The 22,534-nt window shown below is 59.3% G+C and overlaps 1 protein-coding gene across 4 annotated transcripts in view; it reads left to right on the top strand.

Moving 5' to 3' along the window:
• Positions 1–7,865, top strand: part of PLXNB1 (plexin B1) — a 59,755-nt gene extending 51,890 nt beyond the window's left edge. For 3 of the 4 annotated variants that reach the window (XM_019536789.1, XM_019536792.1, XM_019536790.1), the window contains 10 exons: positions 101–278; positions 1,829–1,932; positions 2,727–2,811; positions 3,244–3,410; positions 4,424–4,584; positions 5,196–5,343; positions 5,741–5,805; positions 5,895–5,970; positions 6,330–6,404; positions 7,219–7,865. In XM_019536789.1, the coding sequence (XP_019392334.1) occupies positions 101–278; positions 1,829–1,932; positions 2,727–2,811; positions 3,244–3,410; positions 4,424–4,584; positions 5,196–5,343; positions 5,741–5,805; positions 5,895–5,970; positions 6,330–6,404; positions 7,219–7,323 (1,164 nt within the window). In that variant the 3' untranslated portion in view covers positions 7,324–7,865. Of the gene's footprint in view, positions 1–100; positions 279–1,828; positions 1,933–2,726; positions 2,816–3,243; positions 3,411–4,423; positions 4,585–5,195; positions 5,344–5,740; positions 5,806–5,894; positions 5,971–6,329; positions 6,405–7,218 lie in introns of those variants that run through there. The other variant, XM_019536791.1, reaches the window with a different exon arrangement.
• Positions 7,866–22,534: the final 14,669 nt, after the last annotated feature.

Here is a 22,534-nt window from a genome sequence, read left to right as displayed (position 1 = left end):
CAGACTAGATGATCTGCTCAGGTCCCTTCCGAACCTAGAAACTATGAAACTATGAAACATTGGGCACAGCATGGCCACAGCTACTCTTCTTCCTTCCCAGACACTGACTGCCCTGAGCCAGGCAGGAGGCGCTGAGGACAGCTCAGAGGACTCCCAGGGGGTCTCTGTGAAAGTGCTGGACTGCGACACCATCATGCAGGTGAAGGAGAAGGTCCTGGATCAGATCTATAAGGGGACGCCATACGGTCACCGGCCCGACCCAGACTCCCTGGACCTCGGTGAGCAGAATGCAGTGGCACCAAAACTTCATGCTGGGGCAGGAAAGCAGAAGCAGCTCATACCTGCAGACGGTGCAGCTGGGGGGCGTGATGCTGAGTCCTCAGCTGTGGCAGAGAGGGTTTAGAGGCCCTACCCCAAGGACCCACCATCCAGCATGCGGCAGGGCAGAGGGATTGCAGGTGGAGGGAGGGTGCTGGCAGCCTCAGCCTCAGCCCTTGTAGCATGTTGTGCCTCGTGCCTTTTCCACCTTTCGTTGTTTGGAAATGCCTGCTGCATCTGACCTGGGCAGCAGGCTTTTGCCAGCGGACCATTGGAGCAGGCAGGCTTTAGGGAAGGATTGGAAAGGGGAGGAGCACACGTGCCAGGGGTCCCAGTCAGTCCGGCCATCGCGGATCACAGGCTCAGGCTGAGGGCAGGGGCCACTTGGAGTTTTTTCATGAGCAGAAAGCAGCTGTTTCTAGAAACGTGCCTTCTGCTCCTGGGAAAGATGCTGCAGCCGGGACGAGGCTGGCAATCCATCTGCCGTGCAATCTGAGTTTGAGTTGCTTACTCCTTGGCAGGCCACAGGGGAAGCATTGCCTGCACTGCCCTCTCCTGGCACCACTGCATGGGGATGGGGGCTGTCATCCAGTCTGACGGCTCAGTGTTTAGCCACTGGGGGGGTGGCGGGGAGGGAGTGCAATTATCTCCTGTAGCATAAAATTGGCTGGATATTCTGTGTTGATTTGGTAGGCTGGGTTTTTTATTTTTCTCTTCTCTCCCTTGTTTTCGGCCTGCCTCTGAAGCACCAGAGCTTGGCCACAGTGGAGACAGGGCCCTGGCTGAGCACTTTGCAGGTTACGTCTGTCCCCGTCCTGCATTAAGTGCCTGGCTGGGGGGGGTCACCTGTTTATGATGACTGCCAAAGTCAAGGCCACAAAGGACTCACCCTCCCCTCCCATTCAGATTGGCGGGAGGCTTGCGGGGGTTGATGTGGTCTCTTCAGTTTAAACTACATGTTTCTTGTCGTGCATCCGCCATCTCCTGTCCCTGGAGCTGTCGCCTCCGTCTGAGTGCCGCCTCTTGGCGGTGGGAGGAGATGACCCTGGCAAGTGGATCTGCCAGCAAAGTGCCAGGGTCCTTGGGCGGCTGTGGAAACCTCAGGGTTTGGCTTGTGAAGGGGGCCTGCACATCTCTCTCCTCTTGCACTCTCTGTAGTGCTTTGCCTGTCCAGCCCTCGGCACCATTGCAGCAGCTGCTCCAGAGGTAGAGACAGGGAGAAACGGCAGCAGAGGCAGACGAGGCTTTCTGTCCCCAGTGCCCGAGCTGCTGCAGTCGAGACATACCCCACAGCAGTGGTGGGACTGCACTGTTGCGCTGCATGTAGCCCACAAGCAGGGACCCCTCTGGGTCGCGTGACCAAACTCTCAGCCCCTGTGCATTGCTGACAGGCTCTGGGCATGTTACTGATTTCACCTGTCAGCCCGAGTGGGGAAACAGGGGGCTGTAAAGCCAGCTCAGCTCTTGCAGCAGAGCGGTGACATCTGCGTTCTGTTTTCTGTGGCTGCAGAGTGGAGATCGGGGCTGGCGGGCCACCTGATCCTTTCTGACGAGGACGTGACCTCCGTCATTCAGGGAACTTGGAAGCGCCTGAACACGCTTCAGCACTACAAGGTCAGAACTGAGCATCCCTCCTAGCCTCGCTGCCGCCCCGTCAGCTCTGGGCTTGCCCGGTCTGCCTGGGGATGCCTGAGCCTACGGAGGGGACCAGATGGGCCTGCCCTGGGGCTTCGTGCGGTGGCATGTTCCAGGCCTATCTGTGAGGAGCCGAGACTCTCCCCTGCTTTTAACATGATGGTTTTCAGCTGTTGCAGCCTCCCCATGTGGCCCCTGGTAGCCAGGAAGGCTCTTTGCGGCTTGACGGATATGCCTGAACTAGTTTCAGGAGACACTGTGTTTGGGGCAGGGGGCTGGATCAAGTACCTAGCACCCGAGCCCTTCGCTAAGGTACGGGAGGCTGAAATCCTGCCTTGCCGAGCTGGTGCCCCTCTTCGTAGCCCCTGCAAGAGGCCTGTCTGCAGCACTGGGCAGCACTGTTGGGGTGGTGGGAGCCTGAGGAAAAGGGGAAGAGGTGTGCTGGTCTCTTCAGGCCCTTGGAGCAGCAAGTGGGAAGGAGGTGGCCCTGTGCCCCATGTGCATTTCATGCTGCAGGGCCAGTCATTCAGGGTGAGGGGACTGAGCTCTCCTCCACTTTCTGTCCAGTGCATGCTTCTCCCCCTGCCTGTGCTGCACAGATCAAGTCAGTAGCAGGGCCAGGAGTGAAACCTGGGGTCCCAGCTCTCTGTCCCCCTTGCCTATGGGTGAGGTTGCACTTGCTTAGGGGCAAGCAGCTGTGGGCTGTGAATGTTACCTGGCAGGCTGAGGAGGTGCACTGGGCTCTGGTAACCCTGAGCTCCTCTTGTGCACAGGTGCCTGATGGAGCAACGGTGGCACTGGTCCCACGTCTGACCAAACACATCCCCCGGGAGAATCAGGACTACATCCCTGGAGAGAGTGAGTCTTGGGCACGCTCGGAGCTTTCACTCGCCATTTCCATAACAGTTCCTGGCAAGCTGAGCCTGCTCTTCCTGGCCATTGCCTCCAGACACAGGGCCTGCCTTTGGGTGGTGTCCTCTTTGCTGTTAGCATTGCCAGGAAATCTGAGCTCTCAATATCGGGGGGGAGCTTCCCTTGCATGTCTAAGAAGTGGAACAGGGTACCAGAAACCGGGCAGGCACAAGAGTCAAACAGAGCTAAAATTCTCCAGCTGCCAGCCGCATTCCTGGGGCACACCGAATGGGTCTCTGGGCAGTAAGCTGAGCGCAAGCCCAAGCATGCTTGCTGTCGTCTCCCTCAGTGCAGGGAAGCCTGAGGCTATCTCCACGGGTGGCTGGTGGCGTGGCAACTCCATGGGATACTGAAGATTTCATGCCGGGTTTGTTTCAGAAACACCGATGCTGGAGGATGCAGATGAGGGAGGAATAAAACTTTGGCACCTGGTGAAACCCACAGAGGAGCCAGAGCTGCCCAAGCACCGTCGAGGAAGTTTGCGAGACCGGGAGCGAGCCAAAGCCATTCCAGAGATTTATCTGACACGCCTCCTCTCCATGAAGGTAGGGCAGGGGGCTGGCCGAGCATCCCCTGCTGTGGCTGGGACCTGCCTTTCCAGGGGCCAGTGCCCAGTGTCTTAGACAAAGGCCAAAGCGGGCTTTGCCAACTGTGCACTGCATGGCTGGAGGAAGAGACACCTGCTTCTGGCTCACTGATGCATGTGGTCACTGGCTGCGTGCTTGTGCCGGTGCCATGCTGTGTGCGTCTTGCATTCACTGGTTACAGCACCTCTTGCAGGGGAGAGGCGCTGTTGCCCCTTCAGTGTTCTGCTGTCCATGCCTCTGGGGTTCCCCCAAGGTGGGGAAGAGGCCCTGGTTCATTGGCCACCAGCAGTAGGATGCATGCAGACACGCAAGAGACAGCAAGTGGCCCTCTTGGCAAAGCTCCTGTCTGTGGATCACATGAGCCACCCTCCCACCCCCACCTTTTCCTTTCATGATATTCTGGAGCAGTGAGGGGTGGAGGGCTGGCTGAGGCTGCCCTGTCCTGCCCTTCTTGTTTTTGGGTGGAAGGTCCATGGGCATGCACGGCACAGATGTGGACACATGGACGCACCAGGAGAGGGTTTTGGTCTTCAACATGAGTCGTGTGCACCTAGGGGGTATCCACAAACACAGGTAGAGCATTGTCCGGCCAAACCATACAGCCTGCCTGCTTGTGCCTCCCTGCTGCTCCTGAGTCCAGTGTGACACCCCCTTGCACAACCACTCTTCCATGGAAGTTGCAACTTCTGGCCCCAGCACTCGCCATCCTCCCTAGAAGTGAGGGGTTTCTGGTGGTACCTTTTATTGGCCCAGCTGTGCAGATGGGAGAGAGGTTAGACAAGCTTTTGGGCACCAAGTGCCCTTCCTCAGGCTGGAGAGGAAGCCTGTCACTGCTGGCAGCAGACACAGCCTGACTCTGAGCTGGTGGGGAGCTGGTCTTGAGTGAAACAAAGTGACTCTTTCCCTGCCCGAGCACTGGGTGGTTTTTCTTTTCCCTTCTCTTCTGTTAACTGCATCCATCTTATCTCCAGGGAACGCTGCAGAAGTTTGTAGACGACTTGTTCCAGGTGATCCTCAGCACCAGCCGCCCCGTCCCCCTGGCTGTCAAATACTTCTTTGACCTGCTGGATGACCAAGCAATGCATCACGGTATCACAGACCCTGAGACCATCCACATCTGGAAGACAAACAGGTACCTCATGCCCCCCATAGCAGAAGGTCCCCCACCGTGGTCCATGAGTGCACTCTGCGACTCCACTGCCAGGTGCCTGGGATCAGGCTCCACTGCCAGGCAGGGGTGGAGAAGGCGCTCAGTGTGGGATGGAGGCCCCAGGAGGGTTTGCAGGAGCTGAAGGTAGCACCTCAGCAGGATGGGGAGGGGCTTGCATTGAACCCCCACAGCTCCAGATCGTACCTGCCGCTAGGATGCCATGGGGCTGTCCCGGGATGTGGGAGAGACTGCGCAGTCGCCATTCTGCAGTGTTTTCCATGGTGTTCGAATTGTGACGTTTCTCCCGGCGAGGAGCCTTGCTGCCCAGGAAGCCCTCAGTTCTGTGCTGCCCCCTGCACTTCAGCAATATTGTGCAGTGCTTTCTGCCCACTGCAGCGAGGGTGCGGCCCCCACCGCGTTCAGCCCCGATGGCCCATTCTAGGGCTGGAGCCATTCAGGTCCCGTTGTGCTGCGAGCTCTGTGCTGCCACTGCAGCACTTTGTCATGCAGGGCCATGTGGCCTGTTCCTTGGTCACGGTGCAGCCCTGAGCCATTGCCACGCTGCTCACCCCTGCTCCCACTGTCCCTCGCAGCCTGCCCCTGCGCTTCTGGATCAACATCATCAAGAACCCACAGTTTGTATTTGACGTGCAGACGTCGGACAATGTCGACGCTGTGCTCCTGGTCATCGCACAGACCTTCATGGACTCCTGTACCATTGCTGACCACAAGCTGGGACGGGTACGTGCCCCTATGGCGAGCAGAGGAGGAGGGGCGCCTTCCAGCCAGGGCTCCCTTCCCTGCTGAGCAGATCACTGCCCAGCCCATGGCAGGCCTCAGCCAAGCTGTGTGCATCCTCCTTTGGGCCCTGAGACATCATGCCACATCCTTGCCAGGGCACGGCCCCCTTCTGCCCTTCTCTGGTGCTTCCTGGAGATGGCAGGAAGCTGCTTCCAGCCTGGCTCACATGGGACACCTTTCAGGGATTGCTGCTCTGGGGAGAAGGTGGAAGCCTGGCCCTGGGACAGCCTGCCCTGGATGGGGCCCTGACTGTTTGCCCATGGGGATGCAGGGCTTGGCAGCTGCCTTCTCTGGTCTTGCTCTCTGAAACATGTTGCCCTGCTCCTGACTGTTACAGGACTCCCCAATCAACAAGCTGCTCTATGCCCGAGACATTCCTCGCTACAAGCAGATGGTGGAAAGGTAGGGCTGGGGCAGGAGCGGGGTGGGAAAGGAGGCTGAGGAGCAGCAGATCAGGCAGTGATGCCTGGCCTGTGTTCCCCGCCCTGCAGGTACTATGCAGACATTCGCCAGACCATCTCTGCCAGCGACCAGGAGATGAACTCTGCCCTGGCTGAGCTCTCAAGGGTAAAGAGCCCCCTGCCTCGGATCTTCCTGCAGCCTGGGTCACCCAGCTCCCTAGCACGGGGGCCACACTAATGAGCCTGCCCCGTGGCTGGGACCAGGCCAAGTGTGTTTCCTAGGGGCATGGCCCTGCAGGGCAGCCCAGCAGGAGCTGGCACTATTGCAGGGCTGGGACATAGTGGTGCACTGAACCACAGCCAGTGAGCAGCACTGCCCTGCCCTGCCCTCCTGTCCTTGTTGCTCCCATGCTGCTTGGCGTTCTCCAGGCATGCTCCAGCGGGCTCCGGGGCACAGAGCCGGACATGCCCGCTCTCCTGGTGGCCCCCAGAACGCCTGGCTAACCCGACTATCCTCTTGCCCAGAATTACTCAGGTGAACTCAATTCCCTTGTGGCTCTGCACGAACTCTACAAATACATCAACAAGTACTACGACCAGGTGAGTGCGGCACTGGCCTGCTGGCCCCGTTGGGGCCAAGGGTCCCTCCCCTCTTTCCCCTATGCCGGCCCTGATGTACTTTTGGTGGAGAGTTTGTGTTGGCAGCATCTCGGTAACAGTGTGGTAGGTGGAAGAGAACAGGAAAAGGGATAATGTTTTAAATGTGTGGATTTGAGACTCTCGTGTTTATATAATGCTTATGTCTTTGTCCAACAGACTGTGCTGGCTAATATTACTGATGTGACGATAGTGTTTATTTGCATGGGGCGGGCGGTGGGGGAGAGAGTTACAGTTATTTTTATTTTACTGAAAAATGCATTTCTTTCTTTCTTGCTTTCTATCTTTCTTTCTTTCTCTTTTTCTTTTTGTGATGAATGGCTTCAGTCTATTAGTATTAGAGTATCTTTAATGCCGTTAACCATTCATTTCCTTGCTTCTAATTGTGGTGTAAAGGCCACGTCAGTAACCAGCTTCACAAGAACATAAGACCTGCCATGTACTGGTCAGACCCCAGGCCCACCGTGCCCAGGCTCTTGTGTCGCACAGCGGCAGAGCACGGATGCTGAGAGGCAGTGAACAGGGTCTGACCAGGGTTTTTCCCATTGCCCCTCTCCAACTTGCAGCCTCCAGCATTTAGCCTCAGTAGCATCCCCGGGGAGGAGGTGCCTCAGGGGTATCGTAGGGGTCCACTAAGATAGCTTACTCTGTGTCCCCCAAGGCCCAGTGCTATAACCAAGCTGAGCTTGTATCAGCAGCATGGGTCTGTTTCTGGTAGCTGGAGGAGGCTCCCAGTGAGCTCTTAGTCTCATTCCAGATCATCACTGCCTTGGAGGAAGACCCGACAGCCCAGAAGATGCAGCTTGGCTACCGACTGCAGCAGATCGCTGCCGCCGTGGAGAACAAAGTCACTGACTTGTGACCCCAGCAGACTGGCTGCAATGCTCTTGGCTGGGGAAGAGATGGACTGCGCTGCTCACGGGGGTTTTACAGCAAGACAGGAGGTCCCACTCGCTGCCTGGCCCCAGCATCCCTGCGGCGCAGGCATGTGACCTGGGAGGGGGTGGCCAATCTAACACAGAGTCCAAGTGTACTTGTGTCTCAGAGGATCATTTTTTATGGATTTTTTTCCTTTCTAAAATGAGCGCGGCTGCTGCAGACTCTCCAGACCAGAGCACCAGGGCCCAGCGGTGTCCTTCAGACACTGTGCATGCGTCACGGAGCCAGACAACACAGGGGCTCCAGGACCAGGCCATGTATCCTCTCTCCCTGGCCTCCTAGGAGCCCCTGACCTCACACTGGTGCCATGGACATCCCCATAGTGTGGCCTCTCACCTGGATGCCATATACCCACCACGGGTCACACAGCCACTATGTGTGGCCCCAGCTGGTGCCGGACCAGTTGCCACATGAGCTTCCCAAGGCCTCTCAGGAACCGGCCGGGATCTTGGGAAGCCCAGCACAGCCTGGTTGAGGGGTCACCACCCCTGGCCTGGCCTGACCTTATGGAGAGGTGGCATTTCTCCCACCATGGCTCAGAGAGCCTTTCCTGGTGGTGCCACCCAGCTGGGCCGCGGCCACCCCACACATGGGAGGTGCCTAGGAGAGCTGGGTGCGGGGAGAAGGGACAGGTTGGAGGGAAGGGGTGATAGTCTCTTGCGCTCAGGTTCTGGTCTCCCTCCCTGCTCGTGTGCAGCTGGCAGTGCTCGTAGGCATGACGTGCTCACCACAGGATGACCAGCCCTGAGGGTTGTGCCCAGTCCTGGTGTGAACAGACCCTGCTCTACTGCCTGTTCCCTTGGACTGAAGTTAGCGCAACCTGGCAAAGGGACCAGATGGCTCTGACACGCTGTCCTGTGATCCAGCTACGAGTCTGTCCCTTTGGGTCTCTCCTGCTCAAGACCACCTTGTGGCCATGCCCCTCCAGCTGGGACCTGCTGAGGCTGCTGCTCTGAGCTGGACCATGAATGCCCTGGAAGGACAGAGCATGTAAGCGCCGAGGGGGCGCTGCTCTGTGCAACTGTCCCCCACTTGGATGAGTGTCCCTCTGGGCCAGGCTCTTCTGCCATCCAGACCTGCTGTCAGAGTGGGAGCAGTGCCCTTTGGGCAGAGCTGGGGAGAGGGTCCAGCTTTTCCAGGCACATCAGACTCAAAACCCTTCTGGCCTCCAGCTTTGTGACCTTTCCATCTCACTGATGGCCCCTTCCTGGGGCATGCAGGGCTGGGCAGGGCAGCTGCAGCCCCAGCAGGCTTGGGAAACTTCTGTCTGAGCCCCTGCAGTGCCCGCAGTCCTGGATACAGCTAGCGAGAGAAGAGGATTGCTGTGTTCATCCAGCCGTCTGGACCCAAGCACTTGTCTGAGCAGCGCTCCTGCTCGGTCCTTCAGCTTTTCCCTGCAGCTTGAGGGCAGCGGTTGCTAGAGCATGACACTCTTCTTGCACCTTAACCAAGCTGGGAGGTGTGGCGGGTTCCAGTGCCTCTTTCCTCTGCTGCCACTCTGCTTGCGGAGAGGTCACAGAGCTCTTTTCTCCAGGGACACTCATGTGAAAACAGCAATAACAAAAAATACGGATTGGTTAGACACTGAGAAAATTGAGCTAAACGAATAGGGATGGTTTACGGACCTCGCCAGCTGGAAACTTCTCACCAGCAAAACAGGATGGGCAGCTTTGTTGGGTTTGTAGCACCTTTCCAGCGCAACCGTTCTGCTCAGCCTCTCCTGTTGGGCTGCCCAAATCCCTTGCAGCCTCAGCCCCCTTTTCAGTCTTTCCGCGAGGGTCAGCTTGTATGTTCAGATGTGCCCCCGGGGCGCTCAGTCCGTGTCATTCACATGGTGGCACTGCAGAGTGAGGTTTTATGCTTAAAAGACAGTCATTTGATAAGCTTTTCTGTGTGATGGGGGAACAGCACATAGCAGGTTTCTTCCAGCAGCCCCACATGGTTCCTCCTGACATTCCTGTCTCCACAGGCTGGCGTGTCATAAGCCAGGGACTTCCATTTCTGCAGGTTGGGTAGGATCACCTTCCCAACCCAGGACCCCGACCAGGGGTGGGATTTGGGTCAGGTGTGTGTGCTGCAATATGCCATCTGGCTCGGCAGGACATAGGGAGGTTGCACCCTTCGTTATTCTGTCACCACAAAACACAACTTGTGGGCAGAGCCTTGCTCCACTGTCACAGGTACGATGCGACTTGCCTCAGGGAGGCAGAGAGCACAGTTTGCTTCCAGAACGGGGGAGTGAGATCCAAAATAGCATTACCAGGCTGCAAGCATCAACATCCCATGATGCTGGAGCCTGACGAGCTGGGACTGAGCTCCAGCCTTTGGCTGCAGAGTCCTGCTGGCAGCTCAGCTTTCGCTTGCACCCACACAGTTTTCTTTACAACAATAAGGGCTAGAAGCTTTTTAAATAACCGCTTACATTTTGCAGAAACGGGGGGGAGGGGAAGGGAGGGGGGACACACATGACACAGCCAGGACATAGCACATGCTGGCACGCTCTGGCCCCAGGCTGCTGCACTGTGATTCTGCTTTTGGTGCCTTTCTCCCTGGGCTGAGTCCTTTGGTTTCCAGGACACCAGGTGCGTTTGTGCTGATATTTCTGCCCCTTGGGGGAACGTACATTCACCTCCTGTCTCAACGCTGCCCTTCTCTAGTTCCCAGTTTGCTGCCATCTGGCTGGCCCCGTGTCCATGTCCTGTTCCTTCTTGAATTCCTGCCCCTTTGTGCCATCTTTCTCAAATTGGAATTAATTATTAATATAAAAAGCTTGAAAAATCTGAATTTTGTTACATAGTGTAATAATTGTTTGTAGATACTATTGTGAGATGTAGGAATCTATTGGTGAGATGAGAAGTTATGTCTGTAAATAAGCAGTTTAGAGCCCAAATGATTTTAATAAAGAGAGAATTCTTACCTGAGTAATTCAATAAATTTTAATATACAACGCAGAACGGGTGTTGCACTTCTGTGCCACGACACGGGGCGGCTCTCCCCGGGACGGTGCCCTTCGCCGCCTGCAGTGCCCAGGAGCAGGCAGGTCTGCACCCAAACCTGCTCGGCTTCAGACGCGCTGGTCAGGCCGTGCCGCCGGTCCCCCAGGCTTGTCCAGGGAGGAACCGCTCTGGTCCTGCGGGGCTTTGTGCGCGGCTCTGGCAGGGAGCCGCTGCGGGGGCAGAGGGGAGTTCGCTCCTGTCTCGCGCAGCTGCCTGAGCCGGGCCCTGCGGGGAGAGCACTGCCGGCCTCGCGCAGCGCTGATGCCCGCTTGGTTTGGACGAAGGGGCGAGGGACGGGCATGCTGTCCTCCGGGGCTGCGGGCAAGGGCAGAGCAGCTGCCTGGCGTGCCTGCTGCCGCATGGAGGCTGGGGGCTGTCGACGCTGCAGTCGGGCCGCAGCCCGCGGCTCGTGGCAGAGGCACGCGTGGCATCGCAGGTTGAAAGCCACGGCAGCTGTGGGGGTCTCGGAGCAAGGCTGCCCTTGGGCACAGGCAGGCACTAAGGAGCTGAGCTCCAGAGCCCCTGGGGCAGATGCGTCTCGGGGCCTGACGTAGAGGACATGGAGCCAGACAGACCCAGCCCTGCCCCAGGCGTGGTCCTGGCAGCTACAGGGCTCAGCGCACGGGGCCAGGGCCCGGCGTCTGGCCCGAGCCAGCCGGAGGGAAAGGCCACGACCCGTGGCCGTGGTGGGGAGCCGGAGCATGAGGCGTTGCCCTTGGGCCTCGGGGCCGCCCGGGCAGTTCGGCTCCCGGCTGGAGAGCCGCTGTCTGGAGGCCCGCGGGGCGGGCAGCGGAGCGCGTCTGGCCCCTGGGGAAGGAGCGCGCCAGGCCCCGCGCCGCGGCCTCTCCCCTCTGCCAGGGCCCTTCCCCGAGGGGCAGGCGCGGGGCACGGTGACGGCAGCGCTGGGGCTTCTCGCAGGAAGAGGCCCATGGCCCTTGTGCCCCTCCTGCTCTGCTGCACCCCTGCGTGGGCCAAGGCAGGGTGGAGGGGCGCAAGGGTCCCAGCACAGACCAGTCTCACGGGTGCAATGGCCCCGCCGGTCCCAGCGCGCTCTGTGCAGCACGTGGACGCTTGGCAATGGCCCTGGGGCCCGGGCTGGCTCCCGTCAGGGTGGGACCGGGCTGTGCCGCCAGAGGCCGGTGCAGGGTGGTGCCCGGGGCCACGTGCCCCAGCGTGCCCAGGACACGCTCCTGGGCGCTGGGGGAGGAAGAGCTCGAGGCAGCAGTGGGCTCCCTGTGCCCCGCCAGCCGGGACCGAAGCTCGGAGAAGCTCTAACTTGACGCAAGGGTAACCTCTCCCCGCATGAGCCCCCGGCAAGGGCAGCCGGAGCGGGGCGGGCAGGCACGGCTCTGGCCTTCCCCCGCCTCCCCTTTGCACGTACGCTGCTCCCAGGGCTGGGGGTGTCGGGCTGCGAGCGGCTGGGCTGGGAGCGCGGCCCTGCTGCTGTGGGCAGACAGGCCCGCAGCCTCCTGCCAGCTCTAGCCCACAGCCCGTCTGCTGCCCCGCTGCACTCGGCCGGAGGGGCCAACACCAGGCCCAGGTGTGGGGCTGGGGGCAGGGTGGGGCAGCCCTCGTGGGGCTCCAGGCTCCACCGGCATCTGCCCCACCAGCCTCACCCTGGAGACCGCTGGGCTGGCTGGCTGCAGTGCCAGCTCCTCTGGGAGCACACGCAAGTGTGCACATGCACATCCACCGTGCACACGGGGTGCATGGCTCCAGGCTGTGATCAGGAGCAGTGGCCCCGATGGGCCTAGAGGCAACGGCTCCTTCCCACCGCGCCCTGGGCACACGGGCACCCGCGTCCGGGCTTTGCCGGGCTGCCCCGCAGGCAGGGACGGGGGGTGGGGGCTGCCCATCAGCTGTGCCTGGCGCTTTGCGCCTGTGGAGCGTGAAGGAAAGATTTTGTGTTTCCATCTCGGCAGAGCTGTAAATCCTGCTCTATAAATATCCTCTGCAGAGGCCTGCATCACTGGCGGCTGCCGGGGAGCGGAGCAAAGCTGTTCCAACAGGTGCAGAGTGCTGGCTGCCATAAAAAGGCCCCGGCGCAGCTGTCCCCATGCTCCTGGCTATGCTGGAGCCCGCGCTGCTGCCGGAGCCTGCCGCGACCTGCCCCCACAGCTCGTCCCCGTGGCTGCCGCAGAGCTTGTGCCACACCGCAGCACCCTCCCCAGCATCGCTGCAGCAGGGAAGGCAGAGCGGTGGGTATCGCGCAGCCTGGAGCCCCTGAGGGCGCTGGTCCTGCGTGGAGCTGCTGCAGGTCAGTGTGAAATGCCGGGCGCCAGCTGCACTGCTGCGCTGGCTCCTACCGCACGTGCTGAGGGCTGCAGGGTGCCGCGCACAGGGGGCTGTGCCCAGCGCATGCCCGTCGGACATGACAGCAGCGTGGACGGCTCCTGCAAGGCCAGCCGCTCTCTCCTCCACAGCCAGCGAACCGGGCTCCCCTCACCTGGGTGGTGTCTTGTGCGGGGGCTGGGACAGGCTGCCCCGCTGCCCACCCCCGGCACTGCCATGGGTCAGGTGGGCAGGATGGCATCGCCCGCAGCGCCCCTCCTTCGCTAGGGCAGTCGGGGCAGAAGGGACCGCTCTGTGCAGCACAAGCTGTGGGCCTCGCCGTGCACCGTCTGCAGCTGGACGCAAGCAGGGCAAGGATGCGTTTTCAACCTGCCCGGTCGGTCTCATTTTGAACGCTGCGTTCATCGCCCTGCAGCACGTCAGGGGCACTTCTTCCTTTCTCCTTTCGTGACGGCCCTTGCACGAGCACCTCCCTGCTTGCCCAAGAAAGGAGCCTGCCGCCTGGACAGCTGCACAAGGCGTGCTTCTCGGGCTAGTGGGGTGGCTCCCCATGTTAACCTTTGCTCCTTATTTCTAGTTCGAGCCTGGCTGGTTTCCATCTCCAGCCACTGGCTCTTTTTGCTAGACAATGCTCCCCGCACGGTCCCCTTTGCTGCTGCAGCGAGGGACGAGACAATCGATGCAGCTTGCATTCCCAGCCATTGTTCTGGGAGCCTTTCCTAGGGGCCGGAGCCGGGCAAAGGGAAGCAATGGAAGGATTGCGATCCCAGCAGCATTCGGCCCGCCCCTGCTCGGGCCTTGCCGACAGCGTGCCGGGGCTGTTTGCTAGAGCGGGGCAGCATCAGAGCCTGCTCTGGGCTCTCGCCCCAGGGGCTGGGCAAGGCGGTCTGAGGCCAGGCAGCACCGGTGTAGTGCAAAGCGTGAACTTACGTGTGTGCGGAAGGTGCCAAACGCCAGCCAGGCCGGCGCGGACGCAGAGGTTGGCGCAGGGCACCGCGCCGGCCCTGCCACAGGCGCTGTTACGCTGCGGGGCCGAGCCTGTCCCCACACCCGTGGTTGTGTCACGCTTCTTGCTGTGGTATTGGGCACTGGGTAGCAGCCTTCGACCCTGGTCACAGCCTGTCACAGGGGCCAGGGGCGCTGGGGCCTGGTTGAGGCTGTTCGCGCTAAAATACCCCGGGAGAGGCTGCGGCAGGTCTTCACTGTGCCTGGTCAGCACCCTGCTCCCTCCCTCTGCCCCGCTGGAGCTGCAAGCGCTCTCAGCAGGAGGCCGGGGCATTGCTGCCCAGTGAGGGGATGCCCGGCCTCTCCCTGATCCCCTCTAATCCTGCTGACAGTCTGAGCGAGGCAGCAGGAAACCTGAGCTCCGGCCAGCTGCGTGCAGCCAGGAGTCCTGCTCTGCCTCCCTCCTCTGAGCGCCCAAAATAATCTCTCAGCCCTCAGGAAATTCCAGAAACGCTCCCGCCGCCCGCTCGGCGCGCGGGGAGGGGGAGGGCGAGACGCGGGGCAGAGGGGACGTGTGCGGGCGCCCGCCCAGGGCGGCCAGGTGGCACGTACGGTCTCTTGGCAGGAGCTTGTGCCGCAGCCAGCCTTGAGGTCTGCAGCAAGCTGCAAGGCATGGAGAAGGCCGCCGAGGACGAAGGTGAGCAGGGGAAGGGCAGCAAGTTGGAGGCCTCAGTGCCCAGGCCTGGTGGAGGCAGCCAAGCTGCACCTGGCAATGGGCAGCCCTGGGGTCAGCCTGCCCTCCCCGGTTCGGCGGCACCGGAGCCTGGCTTGGTAACGGTGCCCTGTTGTTGCAGGAGGCCACCACCCCGCGCAGCAGGGAGAGCTGCTCCACGGGCGCTACCAGGTGCTGCAGCGCCTGGGCTCCGGGTACTTCGCTACCGTCTGGCTGTGCCAGGACCGGGCGTGAGTGGCCAGACAGCGGCGCCAACGGGAGGGGCTGGGGTGCTGCCCAGGCGCCGTGGGGCAGAGGGGAGGGCACAGGGGACCGTCGCCGGCAAGAGCGGGCAGCAGCAGGGAGTGTCCCCCGGCAGACTGGTGTGGCAGGGGCTACGAGGACCTAGCAGCCAGGGCCGTGCTGTGGGTGCGTTAAAATCTGCTGGTAGCAATGGGGGCCATTTCTACCTTCTGCTGACAAAGATCCCTGCTTGCTCCCGGGGCTGGAGTCGCTCCTCTGAGGGCGCAGACAGGTGTGCAGCTCCCAGTGCCCACGCAGAGGGACAAAGGGGCTGCAGGGACGTGAGGGGGCTTGGCCCCTGGCAGGGCTGGCTGTGCCCGTGGCTGCAGGCCCCTCCTGGCGTGGTGCTGTGTGTCCTGCCCCAGCAGCGCCCAGCCCAGGCCGGGCCGGCCGGGGCCAGGGAGCACACAGGACCCCTGCAGCCGCGAGGGAGTGGGCCGCGCGGCTAGGCGGTCCTTGCAAGAGCTGGCCATGGCTATGCTTCTTCCCAGGGAGAAGCGTCATGTTGCTGTGAAGGTGACCAAGAGCGGTGAGGCCTTCGCTGATGCAGCCCAGGACGAGATCTCTCTTCTCCGATGTGTACGTACATGGCCCAGGGAGCACGCGGGCTCCTTGCGTCCCAGCGCTCCAGGCATCACAGCCCCTGCCCTGCCCCTGCCCTGTCCTGAGCTGCTGCTCGTGGCCAGAGGGAGCCGGGCTGGCTGCAGGGAGATCACACCAAACTCTGCAGACCCGGGCCTCCGAACAGCACTTGCTCCCACAGCAGCCCTGTGCCCCCAGGGCTTTGGGCCCACTGCGTTCAGGATCCTCTGCTTTCTTCCGATGCTCCCCCAGCTTCCTGCTGCAGGAGGAATCCCTGCTCCCTCCCGTCACGCTGGGAAGCCAGTGAAAAACCCTGGGGTGGCAACAGAAAGATGGGGTTGGTGAGCGGCAGGAAAACGTGGGCTTGAAAGCAAGGACCTCAGCACAAAAGGCTTGTGCAGCAGCCAGCAGGCTGGGTCCCGCGCACTGCAGAGCCCTGCAAAAGTCAGGACAAGGCAGCAAAGAGTAAAACTGGCCCCTAAGAGAGCCTGAGCCGCTTTCTGCCACTGCCCATGGCTGCCTTCTAAGTTAGGGGCACCAATTTGTGTCTCCGCTAGGACCCCTGGAGATAGCTTGACCTTTTAGGCCCATAATTCTCTACTTCTTAGGGTCTGGTATACTGACTTAATCCAAATCAGCTGGGTTAAACGAGCACGCGTGACTCCTGCGCTGGGTTGCTTACATTAGGTTAAAAATGGGGCTGGTGTAGTTTAGGAATTTACCAACCCAAACTCAGCTGATTTAAGTCAGGGTTCAAGTGGTGCAAGAAAGGGCATAACGTTGTAGTAGTTTGATTTAAACAGTAGAGAAATTGTCCCAGTAGTTATCAGGAAAACGGTGTATTTAGACTTAGCTGTATACTTTACTAATAGTTCAGTTGCTATTTAGCAGTATTTAGCCAACCGTGCCTCCCCACGTGCTGTCCGAGTGCTCTGCGGTGGCGAGGCCCACGGGGAACTCGCAGATTCCAAAAGGAAATGTCTCGGGGAGATAGTCTCCCACTGGACCGACAGGCCTGTATACCAAATCAGAGGCCATACGTTTCTAACCGGCTGGCTTTCAGGAGGATGTTATGATTATTTATGGCACTGAGATAGTGGCTCTGCATCCACGGTCCCTGTAGGAGGCACAGCTTGGACAAATAGCAGAGGGACAGTCCCGGCCCCGAGGCGTTCCCAGCCTGAGACTGTGGGGGAAACAGATGTGGGTGCCCGAGTTACCCGTGGGACCGGTCTGGTCGGCCTGACACACTGCGTCGTGCAGCAGGGCAGCCCTTCAGTAACAGCGAGAGCTGCCCTTGGCAGGGCCAGCCGTGGGCCGCTGGCAGTGGCGAGTGCCTGGAGAGAGGCACACACTGAACCACTCAGACGCAGCAAAACTAAGTGTGGAGAACTAGCCTGCCCAGTCCACGCTGCGTAACCCTGAGGAGATTCACCCAGGGGCAGATTAGCCCACGTGACTGCACTCTGGTTTCTGCACTGCTGCATGTCACCAACAGAAACTGCAAGGAAGCATGCCAAGGAGCGAGAAACGCCCCCACGCAGGGCTCTGACTGCAGAAAGAGCAGCCACTCCGGGGCCCCAGAGTCCAGCAGGGACCTTGCTGCTGCTGCTCAGATATCAGTGGTGGGCAGCAGGATGGGGAGAGTCCCAGCACACGTTTCATGATACGAGCTCTTCTGAATTGTCTCCCAGGTCAACAGCATGAAGAAAAAGGACCGGGCAGGAGAGAACATTGTCCATTTATTAGATGACTTCAAAATGATTGGCGTCAATGGCTTCCATATCCTTCACCTCTGACTACTGCGGCTGTAAGGGGTGGGCCGCAGGCCGCGTCAGAGAGGGAGCGTGTGATGGCAGCATGAAGGCCTCGGTGTCAGCCCCGTGGGACGGGTGGGCTTGAGGTGGCAGCCGGCGCTGGAAGAACACGCTGGCCGCAGGGCAACAAGGGGGCTGGAGCGAGAGGACAGCCTGGCTGTCAGAGTGAAGGCCAAGGGGAGCAGCTGGTGTTTTCTGTCCATGAATCCCTGACTCTGTCTCACATGTGTGCTTGGTCTTTGAGTTGCTGGGTCCCTCTCTGCGATGCCTGATGAGGAGCCATGGTGCCCAGGGCCTCCCCTTGCCTTTTGTGAAGAAAGCCTTGCTGCAGGTGAGCCCAAAACGCTGGGGGCCTGAGGGGCAGCAGGGCAGGGTGGGCAATCCAGGAGCCTAGTAGGATGCTAAGGGTTGGTTATTCCAGTGTGGTTTTGCCTCGAATGTCAGTGCAGTTCCTGTGCGATCCAGCGAGTCTCCCCGCTGAGCCATCCACTGGCCTCTTGCCTGAACTTCCCGGGCTGCCCGTGTGCGGTGCGGTTCCCTCCACAGCGAGTTCCTGTGGAGCGCGGTGCACGGAGAAGAGGTCCGGCACTGGAAGGAAAGCACTGGCCCGTTCTCTCTGGACGGAAGGAAATGATGGAAAGGAAAAAGCCCAAGAAAGAACGAACAAGGCAAAAGCCAAGCGGGGACCTCCGTTCCCGGGGCAGCCAGACCACTGGCACTCCGACTACACCAATAAGCCCCTCGCTCCGGTTTCTGTATCAGCCTGATGCATCTCATTAGGTCATCAACAGGCTGGGCAGCAGCGCCTGTCTCTGCTGACAGCTGCTTTACCCAGTCTTCTCAGCTGCTGTCTTGCTCCATGCCGCACGGCTGCTCTGCGGGGATGCTGCTCCTCAGAGGCAGGCGATGCCTGGTCTGTTTGCCAGACCTCGCCGGATTCTTTACCTAGAAAAGCTAACAAATAGCCACGACGCTGCCAGGCCACGACGGGTAGATGAGTTCGTTAAGATATCAAAAGGGAAGAGGAAGTAAAGGTAGACTCTAAATGGGCCAGGTGTGGCAACCCCCTTCTACTGAACTGCACGTGGGAGGGGATTCATCAGCATTGTGCTAATGCTTGGGAACTTGGGGCAACCGCGCTGAGCCCTGAGTCTCACTGGAATTTTAGAAGGGCCCCGTCAGCTGGTCCAGGGAGGGCTTCTGTTGACCCATGCCCAGGCAGCTCACCACAAACACTGCTGCGCTTTCATGCTGCACGATCGCCTGCCTGGAAACCTGGTGCAGCGCAGAGTCTGCTACGGGCTGTTGGCTCATCAGGCGCCTCGTGGAACGCGGGGACACGCCGCCCAGCTGCCTGCCACATCCATACTTTCCACCTCTCCTGACTTCTGCTGCCCTGATGCCATCATGGAAAATTCTGCGTCCCCCTCAGCACCGACAGCCTGCCGACAAGCTGGCCTCAGGACCAGTCGAGAGCAGTACCAAGGGCAACATGCACAGCATGGAGCATATCTCCACCTTGGCCATGGGACATATCTCCGCCTCTCTCATAACACTTAAAGTGCCACTCGTGATTTTTACTCGATGCTCTTTCCTTTCAGAGGCCATGCTCCCAGTCCCCCCGGGGTCTGCTTTTCTTTGCACCACCGCACCCCAAGCACTTCCTGCTCCTGGGGATGCCAGCTCCACATTGCTCAGATTTTTCCGTGCTCTCCAGGCCCAACAGTGGAACGGCTGGTTCTGTTACACGGGTCCCACTAGTCAGCACCTGATCTTGGGTGCCTGGATGCCTACATCAAGCTGGCTTATGGGATTCCTTATAGAGCAGCACTCTCCTACAAGGTCTTGTCCTGCCCCCAACACACAGAAAACAGTCTTTTGTGCTGGACTCTCTCAACATGAGCAGAAGCTGCTGTAAGTGGCCCTCAGCATCACTCTGTGACCCGCTTTCCTGTTCCCCCAGGTCCTGGCAGGATTGCACTTCCTGCACAAGCACTGCCGCATCATCCATGCAGACATCAAGCCAGAGAATATCCTGCTGCACGTGAGCGAGGCGAGTCTGCAGAGCTTTCTATTTGATGCAGATGCCTGGAACCAGAGCCCAGGTGTGGGTCCACTGAGGTCAGGTAGGCTGGAAGAGGGGAAGGGACCGCTAATTCCTCCCAGGAGAGAGCACTTTCTTGCACACCCTGCCCCAGGGGTGGTGCACAGAGACATTGCAGCAAAGCAAGAGACACACTATGGGAGATTTACTGGCTGCTGGGAACACACTGATGTCTGTGCTGGCAGGTCTTTCCAGACTTCAGGAGTCTTCCCATCTGAATCACCTGCCAACCACACAAGCCCAGTGAAGGTTTGCTCATATGCAGGCATGCTGCCAAAAACCAGTTTGTGTATAGGAACAACTGCAAAATGAGGAACCTTGCACCTCGCTTGTCTGTAGCTTCAGAACAAATACAACCTTGCAGTACGATGCAGCTCCACTTTGTATAGCAGTCTCATGCTATTTGTAATCCAGACTGCTCAGTTGTCACTGTCCAAAGGCTTACGACCCAACAGGGTTAAACAAAAGCTAAATCCTGTCTCTGGTCTTCATCTCCAGCATGTTTCTGAGGTTGACAGGTTCACTGTTTCCCAACTAACCGAGGTGGCACTGCCTTCTCAGGGTCCTCCCAGCTCCACCCTTCTGGCAGCCGGTGACATGTAAGCAGTTCACGGGGCTGACTCTTCCTGTGTCCTGTTGCACCTAGGGCAACCTATGCACCTGGGACCAACAGGTTTCACAAGACAAAAGCAATGCTCCCCATGCTCTCTTGCTGTTGTTTTTCTTTCTTTTTCTTCTGCTTTTGTGTGCTAGCTCCTAGGACTCATGTGAAATAAGCCCTCAGATGTGATCTACCTTCTCTCTGCAATTTTATTTAGCAACAGCCACAATTGAGATTTGCCTCCTGGCACCAGGAGCTGACCTGCAGCATCCTCCCTGATGCAGGTCCCAGCAAGGCTCTGCTGTTTGCCATTGGTCCTGGCAAAGTGGGTGAACCAGGACTGACTGCCTGGTCGTTTCCTCCAAACCAGTCTCCCAGTGTCAATCAAAATCCATGTTCAAAGATTTGAACATGTAGACTGTAGACCGCATTTCTGCTGGCATGGAAATAGGTGCAACATGCTAGAAAACAGCAGCATTAGGCCTTAAAATGATGCAACTCATGGGAACAGCTTGCAGAGCTGGGGACAATATCACGCTCCTGCTATTCCTGCTCTGTGGATGTCTCTCTGGCCTGGAGCACACACCCTGCTCCATACGCATGTCAGCACCACCCACCACTGTCACTGCAACCCTGTCTTTACCCACAGTCCCCACAGTTGTGACTGCTCAGCTCTGCAGGAGCATGGCAGTGCCCAGTCTCAGCTAGCCAGCAGACACTCCTTCCTCCTCTTCATCTAAAACAGTGCTTTTCAATCTATGGTATTTGGACCCCTGGGGGTCTGCAGACTATGCCTAAGGGGTCCACAAAACATGACTATGATCAATCAAAAGTATGGGAATACCCACACGTACTGGGTCTGCACCTCCATTCGCAGTATTTTGGGGGGCTGCAAATGAAAAAAGGTTGAAAACCACTGATCTAGACACAGGCTCCATTGCTGCAGCAGGAACGCTGTATGATAGAGCTCATGTCACGCGATGTCTTTTCCAAGAATAAAATCAAAAAGTATTTGGTCACCTCACAACTATGCGGCTGAGCAGGTTCTGTCTGAGGTCTGTACCTAGCAGGGATCACGTTTCCTCTTGCGGAGAGTAAAGGCAGGCACTGTGGATCCCCTCTCCTCCAAGGCTGCCCGGCAGAAGAGGACGAGCTGTGTGAGCTGATTCAGGTCGTGATGCTCCACTTCATGCAGTTCCACTTTCTTTTGAAAACCCTCTTGCAGGGTTGTTCGTGTCCTCTCCTAACTATATGGAAGTGACGAATCAGGGCTGGATAAAGAGGAACAGTCTCCCTGGTGCTGTAGGGATTTGGGGGCTAAAAAGCATCAACAGCACCAGCATGCACATGCATGATCTGTGACAAGCAACACACCTGCTGCCTTGGAGAGGGGCTGATTTCTGCTTCTCTCTTGTGCAGGGGACGATCTCGTGTGTCAGTTGGATCCCTGCGATATAATGAAACTGGGAGTGAAAATTGCAGACTTAGGCAGCGCATGCTGGACGGTGAGTCTGTCTCAACTCTTACTCTCATGATACAGGATCACACCCTCTCCTCTCGTGTCTGACCCTGCTCTTTCGTGTCTGTCTGTCACTACACTGCCCCCTGAAAAGAGAGACTGATTGAGCTTGGCATGCACGGGTTGTGCTCAGCACTCTGGTTCAGGGCCAGGCTCTCCAGGCCAGGGCAGGCTGCAGTGTTTGGGAAGGGTGAGTGGGTGCAGGGACAGGGAATCAGCTTCTAGAGCCAAAAATCCCAGCCAGCGTCGAAGGAGACCTTGCTCCAGGGGATGCTTGGGCTCAGCCCGGGGGTCTGACGTGTTGACACAGCCCAGGGGTGTTCAGTCCACGGCCCCCTGGGCCTTGTGGTGACACTGCTCACTCACGTCACGGGCCCCATGCACAGCAGCTCGTTTCTGTTCCAGTACAAGCCTGTCTGCAAAGAGATCCAGACTCAGCCGTACCGAGCCCTGGAAGTTCTTCTTGGCTTAGATTACAGCACTCCTGCAGACATCTGGAGCACGGGCTGCCTGGTAGGGACTCGCACCCCAGGGATGGATGTGCGCTGCAGGCACGGACACCATGCATGTGGAGTGGGACTAAGGCCACCACTGCGAGAACAGTTGTCCTTAAACATCAGGGTCTCTCGCTGCAGCTGGGAGGAAGGAGCCTTGCTCCCAAAAACTTGTGTGAGGAAGACAGGGGTCCTGCACATATCAGCTGCTGGGCAAACCGCTCGTGCAGCTGGACCTGCCCGGGATGCTCTCCGCTCTGCAGTGGTTACACCGGGATGTACGGGCCAGGGCTGAGCGAGGCCCGTGCTGGGCTGACAGGCCGAGGCTGGGCGCAGAGGCAGGCTGAAGCAAGGGCACGTGCCAGCCCGGCCGTGGCATGGGGCAGGCCTGGAGGGGCGCGGGCGGCTGGGGAGGAGCGCCGGTCCCAGCAGGTCGGCGCGTGACTCGACTGCCCCGTGCAGGCGTTCGAGATGGTGACTGGAGAGCGTCTGTTTGAGCCGCAGGCTGGGAAATGCTTCTCTCGAGATGACGGTAGGACCCCGTGGGGTTCAGTGGCAGTGCGGCCGGGCGGGGACATGCGCACGCCCAGACCTCCCTCTCCCTCAGATCACATTGCTCGCATCATCGAGCTCCTGGGGAGCATCCCCCCCAGCATGGCCCTCTCCTGGAAGGGGGCCTCCGCCTTCTTCAGCCGGCGAGGTGAGCGGCGGGGCAGCCCCGCGGACGGGCTGGGCGCCGGCTGCAAGCGGAGGCGGGAGCTGCCCCGCG

Source organism: Crocodylus porosus, unplaced genomic scaffold, assembly GCF_001723895.1.
Source record: "Crocodylus porosus isolate Cpor-Errol unplaced genomic scaffold, CroPor_comp1, whole genome shotgun sequence".
In the NCBI taxonomy this organism is placed as follows: Eukaryota; Metazoa; Chordata; order Crocodylia; family Crocodylidae; genus Crocodylus; species Crocodylus porosus.
The sequence above is the reverse complement of the archived record's forward strand: the minus strand, read 5'-3'. Positions and strand labels throughout refer to the sequence as shown.